Below are 21,564 nucleotides of genomic sequence, written 5' to 3'. Positions count from 1 at the left end.
AAAAAATTTTTTTTTTCAAATGTGGGGATAATAAGATTCTGTTCCAACATTCCATCAATAACAACTTGATCTGCAATGAACTTCTCGCAAAATCTCAGAATTGAAGTTGACCAAGAACAAGTTTCGACTGACTCATCGTTTTGAGTAGCAAAACATCAGCATACCCAAGAGAGAAGAAGCCTTATACCTATTATGTGCATGGTATTGAAAGTAGATAACTTATAAGTAAGCAACTGATTTTCTGACTGCGTGGATCATCAGTTTGGCGTTGTGATTCGTCGAGGTTTGGACCCTTTCATCCCAGAACCTCTCCAAATAGAGGGTCCATAACTGCAGCGGTGGGTCCACATCAGTAAATTGACACCCTTTGTCCAGTCAAGCCGGCAATGCAATGGCACTTTCAAACTCTGCCATATAGCTTCTGTATCTAGATGTTCACCTTCTTTGCTATAGGCTTTTGTGTGTTATCATACACGAGCAGAGTACCCGCCCTATGGGTGATCTTGTTCTAAGCATGCAACACGTTCTTCTGACGCATACCTTATTTGGGCGGTGTATAGGCAACTTACAGCTCTGCATACGCAAAACAGAAAAACCCGGGTTACATGCATGAAGAAAAAAAAAAACAAAATACAGTTACTGCTTATAATTCAAAACATCTCACAGCACTGGAAAACATGGGGACAGGAATACTGTACAGTAAATGGGTGGAGACCTGTAATACCCTACCCAACCTGGAGGCGGCACTACACGATACATATTTACATAGAAAACTTATGTCCCCCCTCCCCTCACCGCCCCTCCCCCCACCCCCCCCCAAGACCACCGGCAAAGATAAAAACACCCCTATACATTAATTGTGGTCATGCTGATCCTCTGTAGCAAGTCTGGATGTAATTGGCCTTGAACTGTAGGAGGCGTAGCACGACAAACACCGGTCCGTCCGTGAGCTACAGTAAGGATTATAAGCAGACTCTGTGGCGTAATGGTTGGAGCGTCCGCTCTCAATCTGTGAAGTCAGTAGTTCAAATCCCGGCCAAGTTATTCCAAAGACTTCTAAAATCGTACGTGCTGCTACCTTGCTTGATGTGCAGCATTTAAAAGGATAGTGGATGGACAAATGACCACAAGTTGTCAATGCTAGCACAGGCTTTGATGTGCCTACCGGCCTCTTGTGTCAAAGTTTCTTGCAAGGGAACTCATAGAATTATTCTTTCAATTTCCATTTTAAATTCCTCCCAGTTTCATCGACATCGAACCCGTGACGGTTCTTGCACGTAGCATAGTACACCACTCCAGATTTATCACCAATTGGAATCCCATATCATAATTAGCTACGAAAAGTGCGTAAAATAGCAAGGATTCCTTTCCCTCCCAGGATTTATCCTCCACGGCGATTTAAATAGTCACCCTTTCATGGCAGAAATGCATTAATATAATATCTACTTATTAATCTATTGCCAACTCTTGATAACCTGTCAGCAATAAAATAGTTACACTAATTAAAAATAATAATAATAATCAGTGTGTCAACTGAGGTTCTGACTACGCAACCATCACAGTTCAAGTCACATTTCCCGAAGCTTCACTCACGGGATGTTACAAACAAGTGATGCCAGGAAGATCATCCTCTCTTCGGACCCAGTTACCACCGATGCAGGAACGAAGGTGTTGTCAGGAGACACAAGAAGGGGTGTATCCTTGCCCCGCTTGGTTGAACCATACAAGCGGAAATTCCTGTTCCTCGTATATACCCCTGTAAAATAAAACAGCTTCAGAACATCATGCAATTAACCACATAAAAACTTTTAGCATTTTCCTAATCAGACAATAATGTGTCAGAAGGGGAGGTGTTCACTTTCTCTCACCCAATCTTTCCTCCCCCCCTCCTCTTTCTCTCACCACCTCTATTCCTCTCCACCACCCCCTCTATTCCTCTTTCCCCTCCCACCACCCCCTCTATCCCCCTTTCCCCTCCTACCACCCCCTCAATCCTCTATCCACCACCCCTTCTATTCCTCTTTCCCCTCTGACCACCCCTCAATCCTCTATCCAACACCCCCTCTATCCCCTCCTACCACCCCGTCAATCCTCTATCCACCACCCCCTCTATCCCCTCCTACCACCCCCTCAATCCTCTATCCACCACCCCTTCTATTCCTCTTTCCCTCCGACCACCCCTCAATCCTCTATCCACCACCCCCTCTATCCCCTCCGACCATCCCTCAATCCCTTTTCCCCTCCCACCACCCCTCTATCCCTCTTTCTCCTCTCACCACCCTTCTACCTCTCTTTCCCCTCCCACCACCCCTCTATCCCTCTTTCCCCTCTCACCACCCTTCTATCCCTCTTTCCCTCCCACCACCCTTCTATCCCTCTTTCCCCTCCCACCACCACCTCTATCCCTCTTTCCCCTCCCACCACCCCCTCTATCCCTCTTTCCCTCCCAAATGTCCCTCTCTCCCTCTGCCCCAAATGTCCCACTCTCCCCTGCCCCAAATGTCCCACTCTCCCCTGCCCCAAATGTCCCACTCTCCCCTGCCCCAAATATCCCTCTTTCCCCTGCCACCAAATGTCCCTCTCTCCCCTCCCACCAAATGTCCCTCTCTCCCCTCCCACCAAATGTCCCACTCTTTCCCCTGCCACCAAATGTCCCCCTCTATCCCTCTTTCCCCCAAATGTCCCACTCTCCCCTGCCCCAAATGTCCCACTCTCCCCTGCCCCAAATGTCCCACTCTCCCCTGCCCCAAATGTCCCACTCTCCCCTGCCCCAAATGTCCCACTCTCCCCTGCCCCAAATGTCCCACTCTCCCCTGCTCCAAATGTCCCACTCTCCCCTGCCCCAAATGTCCCACGCTCCCCTGCCCCAAATGTCCCACGCTCCCCTGCCCCACTCTCACGCTCCCCTGCCCCACTCTCACGCTCCCCTGCCCCACTCTCACGCTCCCCTGCCCCACTCTCACGCTCCCCTGCCCCACTCTCACGCTCCCCTGCCCCACTCTCACGCTCCCCTGCCCCACTCTCACGCTCCCCTGCCCCACTCTCACGCTCCCCTGCCCCACTCTCTACAGCTGGAGCTCGACTCCAAAACAAGTTCAGTGCTTCCAAATCCATCTGACGACAAGGATTACACCAGATGGTTTGCCTTTGCTTTCCCAGCAGTAGTCAGGGTAGATTTTGGAATTTGGTGAAGGGCAGGTTAGGTATGGGAGTATGCACCGGAGCAGAACGTTGCTACGTCCACTTTCCGTCAACACTCTAGGGGCCTCCGTCTGGCCATCCCCCAGGCATATGCCTGGCCCATCCCCATCTCCTTGAGATGCCGATCAACCTGCTGCAACCACGAGGCACGTGGTTGGCCCATTGGCCTCCTCCACTCACGAGACTCCCTCGCTGAGAGAATCTGTTGAGCAGGATCAGCATCAGGAAAACGAGCCACATGTCCATACAGCTGCTCACGGACAATGCAAGTAAATCTCATTTGAGTCTCTCTCAGCAGCCGCTCGTTAGACACAAAGTCCGACCAGCGATAGCCAAGAATTCTCCAAAGAGACCTGGAACCAAACGAATTAAGTCTCCATCTCAGATCCCAAGTCAGAGTCCAAGTCTCACATTCGACATCCATAGAGCAACATTGGAAGCACCAAGGACCTGAAGACTCAGACTTTCGTCCTCCTGCACAGGTACCGACAGCGCCACACCCCATGATCCAGTGAATTAATGACTCCTCAGGCCCGACCCAGATGTCTTTTGACCTGACTCACAGCCAGCAGAGACATGAACATCACTGCCAAGGAAAGTGAATCTCTCCGTGACCTCAACATCCTCACCACAAAGAGGTACAGACAAGATAGCAGCATACAAGATGTTATTGAAACCCAAGATCTTAGTTTTGACCCAGTAAACTCGTAATCCCAGTGGCTCCGACTCCTCATTCAGCACCTCAAAGGCCCCCAAAAGGATATCCAGAGTCTTCGCAAAGATGACTGCATCATCTGCGAAATCAAGGTCAAAGATCTTGACATTCCCAAAGGATGCACCACTGCTTGATCTCTACGAGATCCTCCCCAGAAGCCAGTCCACACAGCGCTGAAAAGTCTGTAGGCCAGTACATGCCAACGAACTCCAGTAACAACTGGAAATAAATCGGAGATGGTGTCACCACGTCCCACAGCACTCTCAGTACCAGAGTAAAGTTCAGACATCAGATTGGTCAGTTTTGGTGACATCCCACGAAGACTAAGAATCCTGCAGAGGGCATCCCGATTCATTGAATCGAACGCTTTGTAGAGATCAACATAGGCTGTAAGCAGCCTCTGCAGAAACTTTAGTCTGCATTTGGTGAGGACCCAAAGAGCAAAGATACGGTCAATCGAGGACCCGAAGAGCTCTTTGGTGAAAAGCCTGACTGCTCTGGGTGCTGGTGCTCAAGCAGATGGTGGCGAACCCTATCAATAATTATGCGTGCAAAGACCTTGCCTGGCAGAGAGAGCAGCGTCACCCCTCGGTAGTTGTTGCAGTCTTGGCGATCACCCTTCCCTTTCCAGAGAGGGACAACAAGGCCCCTCGTCATGTCAGATTGGATGATGCCTGTGTTCCAGGCAGAGCACAGAACTGTATGCAATGACATGAGTGCAGCATTTCTACTTGAGAAGTTCAGCTTGGATGCCACAGATCCCAGGAGCTTCACCCCATTTCAACTGGTTCACCGCAGCCTGTGTTTCCACAAATGAAGGTGGATCACAGTTTATTGGAGGGTAAGCAATAGGGATAGCAACACCCCTGACATCCAACTCAACAGCTGGTGGATCAATCTGGTACAGCCGCTGAAAGTAACCAGTCCAGTGGGCCTTCACTTTGGACTCCTCCATCAAGAGTCCACCACCCTCCGCTCCAACTGCAGTACACCGCGGGATGGGCTTGGAGGAACGCAATGCGCAAATTCCCCTATAAGAAGGTCGAGAATCACTTGACCACAGGTGATGCTCTACCCCCTCACAGATTCCCCACTCATAGGCCTCCTTGTCCACCCTCAGCAAACATACAGTTTTACACCTCAATTCTCTGAGCAGCTCAGCTCTGTCTTTCTGCCTGGCCCTGTGACTACGTTCAATGGTACCCAGTGTCCATCGAGACAAAATTCTTCTTCACCCTCTGGTGAGTTCCAAGACATCCACTGGCAACATCAAGGATGGTGGTCTTGAAGGCACTCCACAACTCTTCAGGATTCCCCAAAGCACCCAGATCCCCAAATCCCCACTCAGTCTATTCGCGAACTCTTCAGCCACCCTCTCATCCTTAAGCTTGCCAACATCCAGCATCGATTGGGATGGTACCATTCTCCCAGATTTAAACTGCAACTTCAGAGTTGCTACAACAAGCTTGTGGTCAGTATTGAGGGACTAAGCACTTTGGTAGACCCTGCAGTTCTGGATCATCCTGCATCGACCATCAACCAGCACATGGTAAATCTCCTTTGCTACACCACCAGCATTTGAATACCAAGTCCAGCGATGAGCCTGTGGGTACTGAAACCATGAACCAGCCACCCTAAGTCCATGACTTCTTGCAAAGTCAAGGAACTTCATGCTATTCTGCTTCACAGTTCCAGACCCGTGGGGATCAACACGCGTCTCATAACCATCCCTATCAGTTCCAGTCGATGCTTTGAAATCCCCCAAGACTACAAGAGTATCTTGCCTGGGGCACTGATCAACCACAGCCAAAACGGTGCCATTGGCGAAGGTACTGCCAATAATTTGTCACCTCTTTCCGAAGGATAGGGTGGGATCTTCAACGTCCACCAACTCATGTTAGCAGACAAGACACTGAACTTAATGTCCATCCAAGGGATGGCACACAGTGATGTATTGCTCTGGCTGTAAAGCACCAACCTGGCAGATCCCAGAGTATACTGTTCCAAAGTAAGTGCATTGCCTCTACACTATTCTGCCTGACATTGAAGAGGTTAAGGCTTTGCAATTTCAAACAACTCATTTAAAGTACAAATGAAACTAACTTTTACTATGCCTAATGTATATGCTCATAAGCCAGTTAAAATAATCTTTCCTTTCATCTTATAATTTATTACATCGTGCTTCAAAACATTTGGGAAGCCCGTTATCACAACCATCATTTCTGTTTTTTATTCATCCACTCACCCATGTCCACAGCCAGTGTGTCTTTCCCGTCACGGTCTTTCACCACCAGCACGTGGAGCTCACAAACACGTGAAACGTGACTATCACGCAGCTTCTCACTGTCCATGGAGATGAAACTCCGTTCCTTTTCCTCCAGCAGCTGATTCACCTCGTCCTCATCAAACTCATCCCATTCTTGAAATTCCCCAACCTTTTCATTATTCTCGAATGGAACAATCATCTTATTCTCTTTCAACTCTTTCTGCTCTTTTACCAATTCGCTATCGCCTGATGTCCCATCGACTGTTTCATCTTCAAACATGTTCAAGATTTCAATCTCATCTTCCTCCAAACTCCCCCCATCTTGCACCACCTTCACCACATTCTGTCGTGTTTCTCCTGCTCGTCCTCCAATGGTTGCGGCAACCGGTGGGCATTCATGTCTGTCCCAATCAACTCCAAATGGCAAGCAAACATCATCATCAGTGCTGCAACAAAAGAGACAAACATTGCACGAAACAAAATATCTGCAATATTTCCTCTGAAATAGAAAAATTAAAATTATCGAAAGTCTCTCACTTGATAAGTGCTTCAGTGTCAACCTGTCGCATTAAATTACTGGGACGATTCCTCGATGTCCGCACATGGTTCAAAACTGGTCTGAGAACTTCAGACAGAAAACGGCCTGGGTGATATGGGAAGGAAAGAATTTACACTCTACTTCTGCACAAAATATTACAATCTATAATCACAATTCCATGTCCTTCCCATAACATCCCCGACCTCATCTTAAGGCTCTTCTTCTACTTCCATCCTCAAAATGTTTCATATCTCCACCCGGTTTGAATATCCATTAAAATGCTGGTCCTGAAGGATGTCATCTCTTTCCATTGTGGTAAAAATCTTCTCCAGGACTCCCTTCTACACTAAAATCCTTTTGCATTATCAATATGCCTGGTGTTGGCTCAATGGTTAGGATGGTGGGCTTGGGATCCTCGGGTCCTGAGTTCAAATCCTGCTTGGCTGTTGAATTAATACCAGGTGGGGTTAACTCTGCCTGTCATCCTTCCGAGGTCGGCAAAACGAGTGCCAGCTTGCTGGTATCCTGTGTTGGAGTGGCGACCCTTCCAGGATTGTGCCCAATAGCCGAGGAGACTGCTTAGGCAGCACCAACGCTATGCACAGAGTATGGTCCTGATGGATGTGATAGATAATTATCAATCTGTTGGAATTCAGTGAACTGTCCGTTTGCGAACTCCTTTGAGACTTTTTGTCTGATCTTGATCAGACTTGGCAAGTGAAAATACGTTTGTCACTACAGGTCACACAAGGACATTAAACAAGACCAAATCGAAGAAAAATGTAATTAAGAAAGCCTCAATCTCAGCAAGGCAAAGCCATTGAAAAGGCAAAGTTTTATCACAGTCAAAAATGGGCTTGATGCCCTCATGACCTTTTTGGAGAATAGCTACAGCATGAAATATACTTATCTCTATCTCTTCCTTTTTATCTTTTGAATGGCATAAAGATACATTTGCGAGTAATCATAGCCATCATGTGCAGCCTGTAGCTGCTGGTTTTCATCATTTTCTGGGGACGTGGCTGTGCCACTGATGCAGTGCCCTCTATTACCAGTACACTGGAACTCATTTTGCCAACCTCGGAAGGATGACAAGCTGAGTCAACCCCACCTGGTGTTAATTCAACAGAAAACAAGGGCTCAAACTCAAGACCCAAAAGTCTTAAGCCAGCCACCTTAACTGTTAAGCCAACACCAGGCTTGCAAGTAATCATTGTAATAATAGGAGAAATAATAATAATAATGGTTGGTCCTTTCAGTAAATATTACCGGGCGTAGTGGCGTGCGCCTGTAATCCGGCTACTCGGAGGCTTGGGTTGGAGGATCGCTTGAGGACCGGAGCTCTGCACTGGGCCGTGCTATGAGAGGGTGTAGGGCAGCCCGGAATCATGGCGAAACCCAATCCTTATCCCTGTGTCGTAAGAGGCGACCAGGGTTGCGTCAGGAAGGGCATCCGGCGTAAAACCTATGCCAAATCAGTATGCGGATCATAATGGATGATCCGCTGTGGCGACCCCTAACGGGAGCAGCCGAAAGATGAATAACAACCTTTCAGTAAATATTAATAATAATAATAATAATAATAATAATAATAATAATAATACAAGTTCCCTTACAAGGAACTTTGACACAGGAGGAAGCTATTAGGCCCATCAAAGACTGTGCTATTACAACCAACTTATGGTTGTTTGTCCGTGCTCTATCCTTTTAAATGTTGGGTGTCAAGCAAGGAAGCAACACGTACCATCTTTAAAGACTTTGGTACACCTCAGCCAGGTTTGAACTGTCAAAATCCCAGACTAAGAGCAGATGTTCTATCTATTACACCTGATCTATCCATTAAAGGAGTCTGATTAAAGGACTTGTTACATTTATTACACCAATGTGTAATCCTTTCTGTATTAGCAGAGAGACGAAGCTGCTGTCTGCTTAGCAGGAGGATTGGGTACTGCACGACACAATGTGCAGCCATCTGTAAAAAGGAAGAAAGGGTTTTCGAAAGCATCGGATAGGTCATTTCTAGAGATGACGAACAACACTGGGCCCAACACACTGCCTGTTGGAACTCCAGCCTCCAATGGAAGAGGGTAGGAGAGAGTTCGATTGATGGCAACACATTGACTGTGAGAGTGGAGGAAGTCAGAAATCCAGGAATCAAAGCAGCCTTCTTGGCCATAATCAGGGAGCTTGTCAAGCCAAGCAGGATGCCAGTCTGTACAAAATGGCCAACATATGTCCAGGAAGATGGTCCTAACCACTTGATTGAGGTTGCGAACCTCCAAATATTGCTGAGAGAGGAACGTAAGCATACTTCAGAGTTGAGTGACTGGGATGGAATCCAATCTGATGGTCAGTTGCAAACTTGAAGAGAAGAGGACCCAATATTATGCACAGTCAGATGATGCAGCATCCCAGGGCACTCTACCCAGCTTCGAGTCTCCAACTTTCAGGCAGCAAGCTTGTGGGAACACTGACTTCAACGGCACCCTCTAGCAGGCACTGAAAAACCAAGAACGCAGTCCGTAGCCGTAAGGCAGAAAGAACCCCCCCCAAAAAAAACCCCATATTGCCCCATCTGGCAAGCCATGACTGAAGACGCGACCCCCCTCCACATGGTCAAGACCACATACGTGACCCTCCGCATGGCCTGACTGTGGACTCAAACCTCACACAGTTTATTAATTTAAAAGTTATCCCACTCGTTAATTTGAAATCATGCCTTGGAAGAAAAAAAAAGTTGAAGATGTAGGTTCGTGCAAGCAACAGAAGCTTAAAGCTTTCAAACCTGCATGATGGTTGTTGCGGAAGGCGGAATCTGGCAATTGAAAAATCAGGTGCCGGCTGAACTTTGTTGAAGAGCTGGAATCGAGTGAAAGAACATCTCGGCGAGAGATGGACAGAGAAAAAGTCGTGACCAAGTTCGCACATATGTACTGAAATGACAAATATTGGAAATGAGAGTTAATATTTTACATGCAACGACACAAAAAATTTTTTTAAACTTTTAAAAGCACGTTTTAAAATGCTTTAAATAATTAATGTTGTTTAAAAAAAAATCCAGGTGTATTGTTTCTCTGCATTGCGGACCTCCAACTGGAAGGTGATGGGTAATGTATAATCTGTAATGCAAAAGTGGTGGTATGGAGGATTTTCTGAGATAGCCAGCTTACTTTACTGGTATTGTGTGCAGCTTAAAACAAAGAGGCATTAAAGTTCATTAAAAACAACTGCAAGAATTATAACACCACCTCCAATGAACCAATATGAAACCAAACAAATGCATGATCCTTCTTCTTCTTCTTCATCCTCTTTTACCTTTTTAAGGGATGAAGCCAAATGGGACCAAGTTGCGGCTGCTCCACATTTTATACAATACTCCTCCACTGCCCTACATTCCGAGCCCACTATCTCACCTTACTTGCATCCCTCTTCACATAATCTTCCCACCTCAACCAAGGTACACCACTTCTCTTCCGACCTTGCTCCCTCAACCCGTCCATTTTCTTTGCCATTCTCTCTCCTCCATCCACACCACCTCAGCCGGCTATTTACCAATCTCCCTGTCACGCTCATCCTCACATCGACCTCCTGCCACAGTTCGTCCATCATTCTTCCGTCCACCCTCTTCACTCCCACTATCCTCCTGAACCAGGTGTTTTCACAGACCTGCAGGCTCCATTGTTGCTTCTCTGTCAGTGGCACCATCTCGAGACCATAAAGGTAGGCTGGCATTACACAAGACCCAAGAACTTTCCCTTTCCTTTCCCCAAGAACAGATTCCTTGATATTTTGCTGTCTGCCACCAGTCCCTCAAACTTTTTAACTGCACAACTCTTCTTCCCCTCGAAACTTATGTTTACTTCCTTTCTCCGCTGTCTGGCCCACATTACCACAGTCTTCTCCAGCCTCACCCTCAATCAATGTCTCCCGAGTGCATCCCTCAACCCCTCCAGCACCCCCTGAATTTCCATCCTGCTTTCTGCCACAATAACTAGATCGTCTGCATGTATTTTCTTTCTCAGAATGCTTCCCTTGCCAAGCCTCCTGCTCACCAGTTCCATTCCCATCATAAACAGTCGTGGACTGTGTGAACTTCCTCGTTTCCATTCAATGTTCATGCTGAAATCTTCTGACAACCAATGACCAACTGAAACTCTTCCTTTTGTTCACTCATACAAAGCTTCCACCAACCGACCTCCTGCTTCCACTACTCCCATCCATCCCAGTGTTGCCATCCTAATCTCTCTCAAGATGGGTCATAAGCATTCTCAAGGTCCACAAACCCAAATAGCATTTCACCTTGCATCTCCAACCTCTTCTCCACCAACTTTCTCAGCATAAACATCCCAGCCATCACCCCTCGACCCTTTCTAAATGTTTGTTGTTCTTCACCTATCTCCTGCTCCACCCATTCCCTTATCCTCCGATTTAGAAATCTTTCTAGTAACTTCATGACACGACTGAGAAGCGCGATTCCTCTACACCTCACCGGATCATGTATTATCTTTATCATGTATTATCCTCACCCTAACAGTGACATTATCTTTACACTTCCACCACTTGATAGTCTTCCAGCCCATGCTCTGAACTTCCTTCCTTTTCTGCACGTGTACAACAAACGCCACAGGCTTGTGCTGGGTTATGACATGCTCTCCTGCCATTGCCTTGCAGTCCTTGATCCTCCACAGCTGTTGCTTTCTCACTGCCATCGGATCCAATTCCGTTTTGGACTGTCCACTCCTGTATGTGATCTTGTGGCTCTCCTGCTTCTGGAAGAACAAACTTAACTATGGCTAAACCGTTTCTCAACACCAGTTCTACCAGGTCTCTACTATTTCTATTCCTCATTCCCCATCTGAATTTACGATCACATTCCTTTTCAGTTTTCACCTGGTTCCATTACTCCCATGTGTGCGTTCAAGTCTCCTGCAGTGCATTGCATCACCTACAGTTAAACCATTCCTAAGGGCTGACAGGATAGCCAAGAAGTAGCCCACGCACACTTGCCTTTGAAACATCTAGCCTTGGTTCGAATCTCGGCCCAGCTACAAACCATCATCCTGGTATCTCACAGGCAGTACAAGGAATCAATGTGTGTGCCGGCCATCACATGGACGTTAAACTGGGTGTCAAAGCTGCCAGCATGAGTTGGTGGATGTTGAAGATCCAATGGCATAGTTCCCGAAGAGTAGGTGAGCTATCACTGGCACCCCGAACAAATTCCAAATTCCTGCCCTTCCAAACAGAGGACATTGCATCAGTAGCACAGCTGCACCCTCAGCCAATGATGCTACTCGCAGCCATGTGCTACTTACGAAAGAAGAAGAAACCATTTCCAACATCTCTCGAGCATGTCATTCCTGTCTGTGGCCGGTACACCAAAGCCGAATGCAACGCAAATCTTAAATTAATTCCAAAGCACAGATTCATACCACATCCAAGGTTTGTCAACACTATGAAAATGACAATTACATTGGTATAGAAGTGTTTTGTGTTCATGATTAAGTAAAGGAAGTGAAGCGAAACGAGATTTTTGAGGGAGTCGGGGTGCAGGTATATGAGGGTGCCCCAGAATATGTTTAGCTACTGGATGATAAAATATAGAAAATGATAATAATATCATAAATGTAAATCTGGTACCAATGTCCAGGGTTCATACAATTGATAGAATGCAAATGGGTTTTTTTGAATTAAGTGTCGAGGATCGTGTTGGAGTTCGAACACAGAACAGATCAGGATGTAACAGAACAAAAAGGAAAGTAAAAAGAGAGGGGATCCACCAGCATCAGGGTTGAGGGACAAAATAAAGAGAGACTTGGAGAAATAGGATTCAGGGAAGAATGAGAGCGAGGGGAAGACGTAGGGGGTGTGAACAAGATGGAAACAGCCACAACTCTCAATTACCAAAATGGAAGGAAAATCTGGAAACGCAGAAAAAGGTGGGCTTGAGGGGGGTTTATAGTAGTAGAAAAGATAATGGTTGTCGATGGGGGGGGGTGACCTAAGATGTTGGTGAACAGCTGTCTTGAAGCCCGAGAGGTAAGAATGAGATTGAAAAGACCAAATAAGTTGGTCCCAGAGATGGGAAGAAAAGAGGAACAAATAAGTGGATGTGAGCAGCGAGTGAGTCTGGATTTTGGAAGTTTCAGCAGAAGGGGAAACTGGCAGACTATGTGCACCCTGCAGAAACCAGGGGAGGGTAAAGGGGGTAGAAAGAGCATGGAGAGTGCAGAGGGTACAAGACCAAGAAGTCGGTGGTAGAAGACAAAAACCACCGACGTGTCTGCTACGTGAAAGTGATATGCCCAGAGACTCAGCTTCATCGTGGGAGATTACAATGATTTTGAAGGTTTTTAAGTAGGCTATAAAGCTGAAATTTTGCATACTGATGTAACTCAAAGCCAATATCCCTGTTGAAATTACAAAACTGTTGGTAAATGGCCATAAAACAAAAATATCCACAAACAAATGAGCCCGTGTTGCCTCGCTCTGCTCACGAAGGATCATGTGACCAAAGACAAAAGGACGTCCCATGATCTTGCACAATGCAATGTACACCAATCAGTGCAATGTGATAACCGGTGCAAAAGGAAATATGTATGCGTTTGTGTTTCCCGTGTGTGCACTGGTACACACTTCAATAAGGAAAGAGGTCAAAGCTGGTCCATCTTTTCCTGGGTTGGCTTCATAATAAAACTCCACATCCAGGTAGAGTTTACAGGGCGATTCCTCTGGGATAACTTCGTAGTAGTGATATGGAACTGTCCTGAAACACAATGCTGAAAACTCACTCACCACTTTCACCCGCGTTCAATTCCTTTCAACACGGTTTTTCCTTTTCTGATGAAGTTTCTGTGCTGATATGCAAAAACCTTTCGACCCAAACACTTGCCAGACAACAAATAAATGAATAAATAAGTAAATGAAACCGCAAAACCAATAAAGTAACTTCTTTCAAAATCTGGAACCTTGGACAGGCACAGCGTAGATGGTAGTAATGCCAGAATTCTGTGTATGTTGTTGCAACAAACTTCCTTATTCCACTGTGTCCCACACTCTCTCCCTCGGGTTCATAAGCAAACACGTGCACACCCTGCGCACACACACACACACACACACACACACACACACACACACACACACACACACACACACACACACACACACACACACACACACACACAATTATTATTGAGCACTCAGCAAGCAATTCCTATTCCAACAAAAAGATAAACCAAATAAAACAACCGCATGCCAATGCAACGGCAGTTAGAAACGAGGAAGTGACTTCTTGTATTAGGAAAGGAGATTCAGTTTGAAGAAATCTGTTATATGATCAGGATCACACTACTAAGTGTCAAGTGAAGTGATGGTTTCATCGTTGTTTGCATTAGCACAGTGGTTTCAGCCACGTCAATGTCTCTTCTAAAGGTGGAAACACAAATATGCGTGGTCCCTGCTTGCAACACATTCTATGGCAGCTGTGGCTATATGCAGTTCCATTGGAATTTGGACAGTTTGCATTTGGTATCACATTCATGACATCCGTTCAAACCAATAAAGTGTAAGTTAAGGGGCAGTGTGAAACATTTTCACAACATAAGAGATTACTTCAGAAGCACCACCTGATACATCAATGAGAGCCAAGCATCGTTCTCTTTCATTAACATTAGTACAAAAATAAAAAAAACATCCAATTGCTTTATCTCAGATCATACATCTCTTACACAACATCTGTATGGCCTGCAAGCCTCACTTGGATGCCACAATTCAGCGCATAGTGCAGAGCATCAACTTGACGATGGAACTCCTTCCAGGTTGCCAGAGGCATGTGCAGCTCGGTGAGGTGTGGCAGATAACGAGTGTTCAATGGACGGGCACGAAAATGCTCTTCAAGCTGTGTGATCCGTGCCAAACGTGAGATCCATGCTGCCGCTTGGAGCTGTTTGTAAACACACACACACACACACACACACACACACACACACACACACACACACACACACACACACACACACACACACACACACACACACACACACACACACACACACACACACACACACACACACACACACACACACAATTGTGTTTGCATAAAGGAAACTAAAAGGTTGTCCCCCTGGTCAAAGCACCAACACAGGCCCCTGGTAGACCCTTTACCAGGATTTAGCTGCTTTGTAGCCCCCTTACAGGAGCTTTACCCCATGTTGAAGACCTTGGCAGGACTTGGTCTCCCCAGCAAACGACCCTCATAGCGACTTGCCCCCTTCCCCTCGCCCGTAGAGATCCTCACAGGGACTTGGACTCCCAGACAGAGACGCTTACCTCCCTGGTAAATGTGCCAGGAGCCTGTTGGCTCGATGTACTAATTGCTGGAAACGACAGTACCCTGCCAACCAAAAGTAAAAATCCCCTAAAATTGTGCAATCACATTTTTCGAACACTCCATTGCCCTTATACTTTCAGAAGTCAAAATTTGAAGATGTTACTTCTTCGCCACATCTGCCTCTCTCTGCTCATCCTCCACCTCCACCCCTTGCCCCTTCCCCAACCTTGATACCATTTCACCACCACTGCTTCCGCTTCTTTGGTACCCACCCTCCCCCACAAAGTACCCCTTTGGTCCCCATCACTTGTGCACCAGCCCTCCATGTAAAGCAAATTCTATTTTGTGAGTGCTCAGCAAATTGTGCAATTCTTCGTTGTGGCAGTGTTGGGATGCTGAAGCAACAAAAAAGGATGGGAGCAAGGGTCTTTTCCCACTTTTATTGCTCTGTAATGTCCTTATCGCTACGTGTCAGATTCATAAAAAGTCTATCAAACAAGCAGTGACTCAGAAGGTCCAAGGAGTAACAATCTATGCCAAATCCTTTTGCTGACCTTGCCAGTGTGCTGAACACAATGATGTAATGTATTGTTCGACATTGCACACAAAACACACACGATTTCTCAAATCGAGAGGTTTAAAAATAAAATAAAAAACAACGGACTTTCATACCTACATTAAGATTTAAAACATTCTTTCATTTCTTTTCAATGGGTTTACGTAACTATTTTCACACGAATCTCACTTGGAGGGTTACAATTGCATTTATTATTTAATCAAGATGAACAACATTTATTTAGTTTAATAACAGAAATGATTTTTACCCTGCGGGCATGAAGCGAAAAGCAGGGTTAAGCTATTGGTTAACTCTGTCTGTCGACAAAACGTGAGTTTATGATGAAGGAGCAAGTCCATTTGAATTGAATGTTAGATTTTGAACACGAATCAGAAAACGAACCTGCAGCAGTACTTCAGCTCTGAATTTGTCCAGATCGCACAGAAAGGAATGAGATATAGCAATTAGGTTACTCTGTCTGTGTGGCAGTCAAACAAAATTGAAAACCATTCCAAACAGGAAACTTACTGGAACGACGTTATAAAGGACATAAACAACAGGCAGGAAGACCGAATGCAACATGTTAGATGGGGTGATGCAATACACTTGTAAAATGGTGGTAAACCAATATTTATATGCCTTCAGACCTCTTTCAACCTTTATTTATATTGAACTAACATAACCCGTGCTCTGCGCGACATGTTGGGGTGGGTGTGTTTGAGAAAGGAACTGATGCAGAGTATCAGTCGTAATTTTACTTTAATGCAGTAAGTGGAATACGACTTCACCGTTTCAGAACCATTTTATTTACTTTTTTTTTGTACCATGCACCTCATATGGTCTTTGAGATAATGTAAGCCGAATATCACGTTACTGGAGCGCAGAACAAAGTCGAAGATAGCGCGACACGAATCCACAAACTCAGAAATAATATATAAGATTATATACTTAAAGACGATAAAGCAAATGTCCATCATAATACTTCCAAGAACCATGCTACATGTATGTATGTATGTATGTATGTATGTATGTATGTATGTATGTCTTCTTCTTCTTCCTTCGGCTGCTCCCGTTAGGGGTCGCCACAGCGGATCATCCGTATGATCCGCATTGTGATTTGGCACATGTTTTACGCCGGATGCCCTTCCTGACGCAACCCTGGTCGTCTCTTACGACACAGGGATATGGTACACCTATTTTAACCGGGGTATACACCGGCCCAGTACACTGGTACTCATTTCGCCAACCTCGGAAGGATGACAGGCTGAGTCAACCCCCTGGTGTATTAATTCAGTGGCCCAACGGGGCTTGAACTCGGGACCTTTTGGATCCCAAGCCGCTGCCCTAACCACTGCGCCAACACCAGTCTCTTATGTATGTATATATATATATATATGTATATATATATATATATATATATATATATATATATATATATATATATATATATATATATATATATATATATATATATATATATATATATATATATATATATATAGTGACGTCCACGGGACTTGAACAGTCCCGCGAACGTAGAATGAGCCGAAACGATGGAGGCGGTTTATTTTTATAACCCAAAGATGGCGGTTCTAATCGCTCTACCGCAAACGGGACGAGGAAGGTGGCACGAGTCACTTTTCACCGAGTTGATAACGTTTATTTCTCTAACCAGAAATAACAAGACTCGGCAAGAAGAGGGATCCGGGGCGATTCGACGGGATGGTGTGGGATCGGGCGTGGGGAAAACACAGACAATTCCAATGAACATACAAATCTCAAACCCTGGAAGGCGCCAGGTACACACACATACACACACACACACACACACACACACACACACACACACACACACACACACACACACACAACGTAGCTATTACACACACACACACACACACACACACACACACACACACACACACACACACACACACACACACACACACACACACACACACACACACACACACACACACACACACACACACACACACACACAACGTAGCTATTACTGGTGGTCAGGCTGGACCATGGTGTGGACGCAACAGTCCTTGGATTGGCGTTGGACGAGCTGGCCTTGCTCTCGTCAGGGGGGGGCAGGAGAAACCGTGGTGCTGTCGACCTCCTGGTCTTGGCCCAAGTCCACTCACAGCCGCCAGGGAACCAGTTCTGGCGCCAAATTGCAAGCAGGAGAGGGAGGCAGGTCCGCCCGCCGTTCGACCCCGTACTCCGAGCCAGCAGAACCCCAGAGCCAACCAAAGTGAGGCACGAGGCTCAGCAAGGCTACAAGACACGATGAAACCAGGGCCGAATCAGCGCAACAACAAGCACGCTCCCAGCACAACAACCTCCACCCCAAAAACGGTCTTTCTGTCCCGATCTTCTTCCTCTTCCCTTTTCGACCCCGAACAGAACCTTTTTATCCTCCCGTCCTCGTCACTTCCAATCGAGCCGTTTTATTGGCCCACCGCCGTCGCCTTCCGCCAATCGTGATCACGGGGCGGAGCCATCCGCAGCACTGTCCTGTGACGTCACGGCAAGCCTCCAGAGAATACTAAAAGGGGTTTACGCAGACACACTTACCCTATCCCGTGTCCCTATCTAATTAAGTGACAATTATCATTTCCCCCTTGAAGAAATGGACATTTACTAGACAACTTATCACCACTGAATTGCTACTTATTACATCAAGATCCTGGTAAACTCGAACAGCATGGCATACCTAATTAAACATCCTAATTACCCTTCGAATGCACACCCCCCCTCAAACGTAACAATATATATATATATATATATATATATATATATATATATATATATATATATATATATATATATATATATATATATATATATATATATATATACACACACACACACGAGGTCCGTCTATAAAGTAATGGGACTGAATGAACGGGTTGCATTACAGTCTTTCGCAACATTCCAGCAATATATATGATGGGTGATGGTTGACTGTGCTCATTGTGTGATTTTTTGCAGGTCTTGCTTTACACGTTATCTCGTCTGAGTAGTCGCACGATGAGTCGTGAACAGAGAGCCAATCTGAAGTTTCTTGCCAAGCTTGGCAAAACACCTTCCGAATCCTTCGCAATGCTGAAGCAAGTCTACGGGGAAGAAACGATGTCACGTACACATGCATTTGAATGGCACAAGAGGTTCAAAGGGGGACGGGAGGAGGTTGAAGATGATCCACGGTCTGGAAGACCTTCAACGAGCAGAACGGCGGACAACATAGAGCGTATGAAGCAGATGGTACGTGCAGATCTTCGACTTACGGTGTGGATGATTACTGAGGAACTTTCCATCAACAAGGACACTGTCTGGAGCATCATCACTGAAAATCTCGAAATGCGCAATGTGTGCGCAAAGATGGTCCACAAGCTGTTATCCGAGGACCAGAAACAGAAAAGAGTCACTGTCTGTCAAGACATTATCGAGCACCACGAGGACGATCCAGACCTGCTCGGCAGAGTCATGACTGGCGATGAATCGTGGATATTCGAATAAGATCCCGAGACCAAACGGCAGAGTCGTCAGTGGAAAAGTCCGCCATCACCAAGACCAAAGAAAGCAAGGATGTCAAAGTCGAAGGTCAAGGTGATGCTCATCGCGTTTTTTGACATCAAGGGCAACGTCCACTTCGAATTTCTACCACAGGGTCAAACAGTGAATCAATACGTGTACAAGGAGATCCTCCGGCGCCTCATGAGATCAGTCTGGGACGAGAGGAGGGATCTGTGGGAGAACAACGCCTGGGTGCTCCACCATGACAACACCCCTGCTCACAGTGCCCTGAGCATCTGAAAGTTTCTAGCGGAGAGGAACGTGCCAACTCTGGAGCAACTCCCATATACGCCAGACTTGGCCCCTCGTGATTTTTTCCTATTCCCCAAGCTCAAGGGGGTGATAAAGGGGACCTGATTTCCTGATGTGGAGGCCATCAAAAGGGCCCTGATGACAGAGCTACGGATGATTCCAGAAGAAGCCTTCCGGGGATGCATCGAAGAAGAGGATGGACAAGTGTGTGAGACTGGAGGGGAACTTTTGAAGGGGACAAGCTGTGATTTCAATATATTTTTTGGAATAAAATTTCTGTGAAGTCAGTCCCGTTACTTTTTAGACGGACCTCGTGTGTGTATATATATATATATATATATATATATATATATATATATATATATATATATATATACATATACATATACACTATATGATTGACCCCTCCCACACTCCTCGAGCCAAAGTCGCTGCATAAAGTAACCCAAAAAGACCTACACAAGATAAGTGCTAACGCTGTTTCGAACCCTTCTCAGAGTTCTGAGAGATGTGGGTAGGTCATTATATATATATATATATATATATATATATATATATATATATATATATATATATATATATATATATATATATATATATATATATACATACATACATATTGCATTAGACGATTAGAGGGTGTGGCATGCATATTGGGATTAAGAAGAGGCCACCATAATGGCTACATACCGATCAATAACGCCTCCATTTCCTAAATTACGATGTCCTGGCTTCTTCCAGTGCATAAGGGTGGTTGGGTGTAAGACTGCTTCAGGAGCACCAAAATTTCCAGATTTCTCTAACGATCTTTAAAATTCTTATTTTATCAAAACTGAAAGACAGGACAGACAGAGGTCCTTGCCGTTTGTGGGTTTGCCCTTCACAGATTTGCTACATCGCGATGAATTTATCGAGGCAAGATTTACAGATCAAAAAAACAAATGGTCAATGTGCTCAAATATTCGCGGGTTGGAGAATTATTTTCCACATGTATTCACTGAATTAACATGGGCCATCAACACAATAATCCCCTCAAACCTCCCAACATCATCATCACCATCAGCTCGTCTTTATCGTCACCATAATCAACATCGCATTATTGGATCAAGTTTATCATCATTATTATTAAAGGTAAATTTCATGATCTTAATAAGTAAAGAAAATAAACTTTATTTTATGTTCTTCATACAGGAAAATAAGCCCGGTGTTGACTTAACATCTTGGAATCTTCAGTTCAGCCCCTATAATGCCAATGAATACCACGAGGTGGGTTGCCTGTGCGGGGTATCGTGTTCTATGAACCCTCTAGGTCTCGTTGAATGTTGAATGTAGTTGAATCTATGAACCCTCTATGAACGTGCGCACGAAGCGAAAAGTAGGGTTATGCAATCGGTCGCGTACGTATGTATGTACAGAACGTGTCTCCATTTTGTTATTCCCTTTTCTCTGCAACCGCTCATCGGATCGACACAAAATTTTCACCATATGTGCGACAACTCATGTAGAATGTTTTAATGATAATTATGACATCATAGGTCACATGGTGTGGCAGCCATTGTTGGAAAAAAGGAGAAACGTTGGATCTCTGTATCTCCAAAACTGCTCCATGGAAAAAAAAATGAAACTTGTCACCCGTCAAGTACTCACCATGGGAAATGAGTGCGATTTTATTTTTATGATGTCAAAGGTGCCTTTGTTATAAAGTCAAAATTACGTTACGTAGAACGCTACATCCGATGACTGTGAACACTTTTGAGGGTCATCTACGGATAAATTGATCAACAGAAAAAAATTGATGACAGCATCGGTCATGTGGTTCAGCAGCCATATATATATATATATATATATATATATATATATATATATATATATATATATATATATATATATATATATACACATTTTTTTTTTAAAGAAATCCTTCAAAAATCTTCTCCACAACAGCTGGACAGATCGAAAGACATGAAAATGCTCGAGAACAAGAATAAATGCCATTTTGTAAAGGTTTATGAATGTACTCTTTCGCAGATTTTTCAAAAAGTACAATTTGTACACATTTACATTTACCATCAGATGTGGAGATGGATGCAATTACAAGCTTGCCGCCAGAAGAGTTGGC

The 21,564-nt window shown here is 45.1% G+C and overlaps 1 protein-coding gene across 8 annotated transcripts in view; it reads right to left on the bottom strand.

Annotated features, from left to right (window-relative positions):
- The window catches only part of PRIMPOL (primase and DNA directed polymerase), a 34,850-nt gene that overhangs the window by 11,952 nt on the left and 1,334 nt on the right, over positions 1-21,564 (bottom strand). For 7 of the 8 annotated variants that reach the window (XR_015057758.1, XR_015057759.1, XM_085879692.1 and 4 more), the window contains exons 2-8: positions 14,477-14,662; positions 13,689-13,813; positions 13,357-13,486; positions 9,506-9,653; positions 6,720-6,825; positions 6,162-6,628; positions 1,594-1,756 (exon numbers count right to left, since the gene is read on the bottom strand). Coding sequence is in view for 6 of the 8 variants with exons in the window: in XM_085879687.1 (XP_085735813.1) it covers positions 1,594-1,756; positions 6,162-6,628; positions 6,720-6,825; positions 9,506-9,653; positions 13,357-13,486; positions 13,689-13,813; positions 14,477-14,662 (1,325 nt within the window). In the remaining 2 variants the exon portion in view is untranslated. Of the gene's footprint in view, positions 1-1,593; positions 1,757-6,161; positions 6,629-6,719; positions 6,826-9,505; positions 9,654-13,356; positions 13,487-13,688; positions 13,814-14,476; positions 14,663-14,924; positions 16,545-21,564 lie in introns of those variants that run through there. The other variant, XM_085879690.1, reaches the window with a different exon arrangement.

The sequence above is a fragment of the Eptatretus burgeri genome, chromosome 4, assembly GCF_056783735.1.
Source record: "Eptatretus burgeri isolate ZD-2024b chromosome 4, Ebu_testis_v1, whole genome shotgun sequence".
NCBI lineage: Eukaryota > Metazoa > Chordata > Myxini > Myxiniformes > Myxinidae > Eptatretus > Eptatretus burgeri.
The sequence above is the reverse complement of the archived record's forward strand: the minus strand, read 5'-3'. Positions and strand labels throughout refer to the sequence as shown.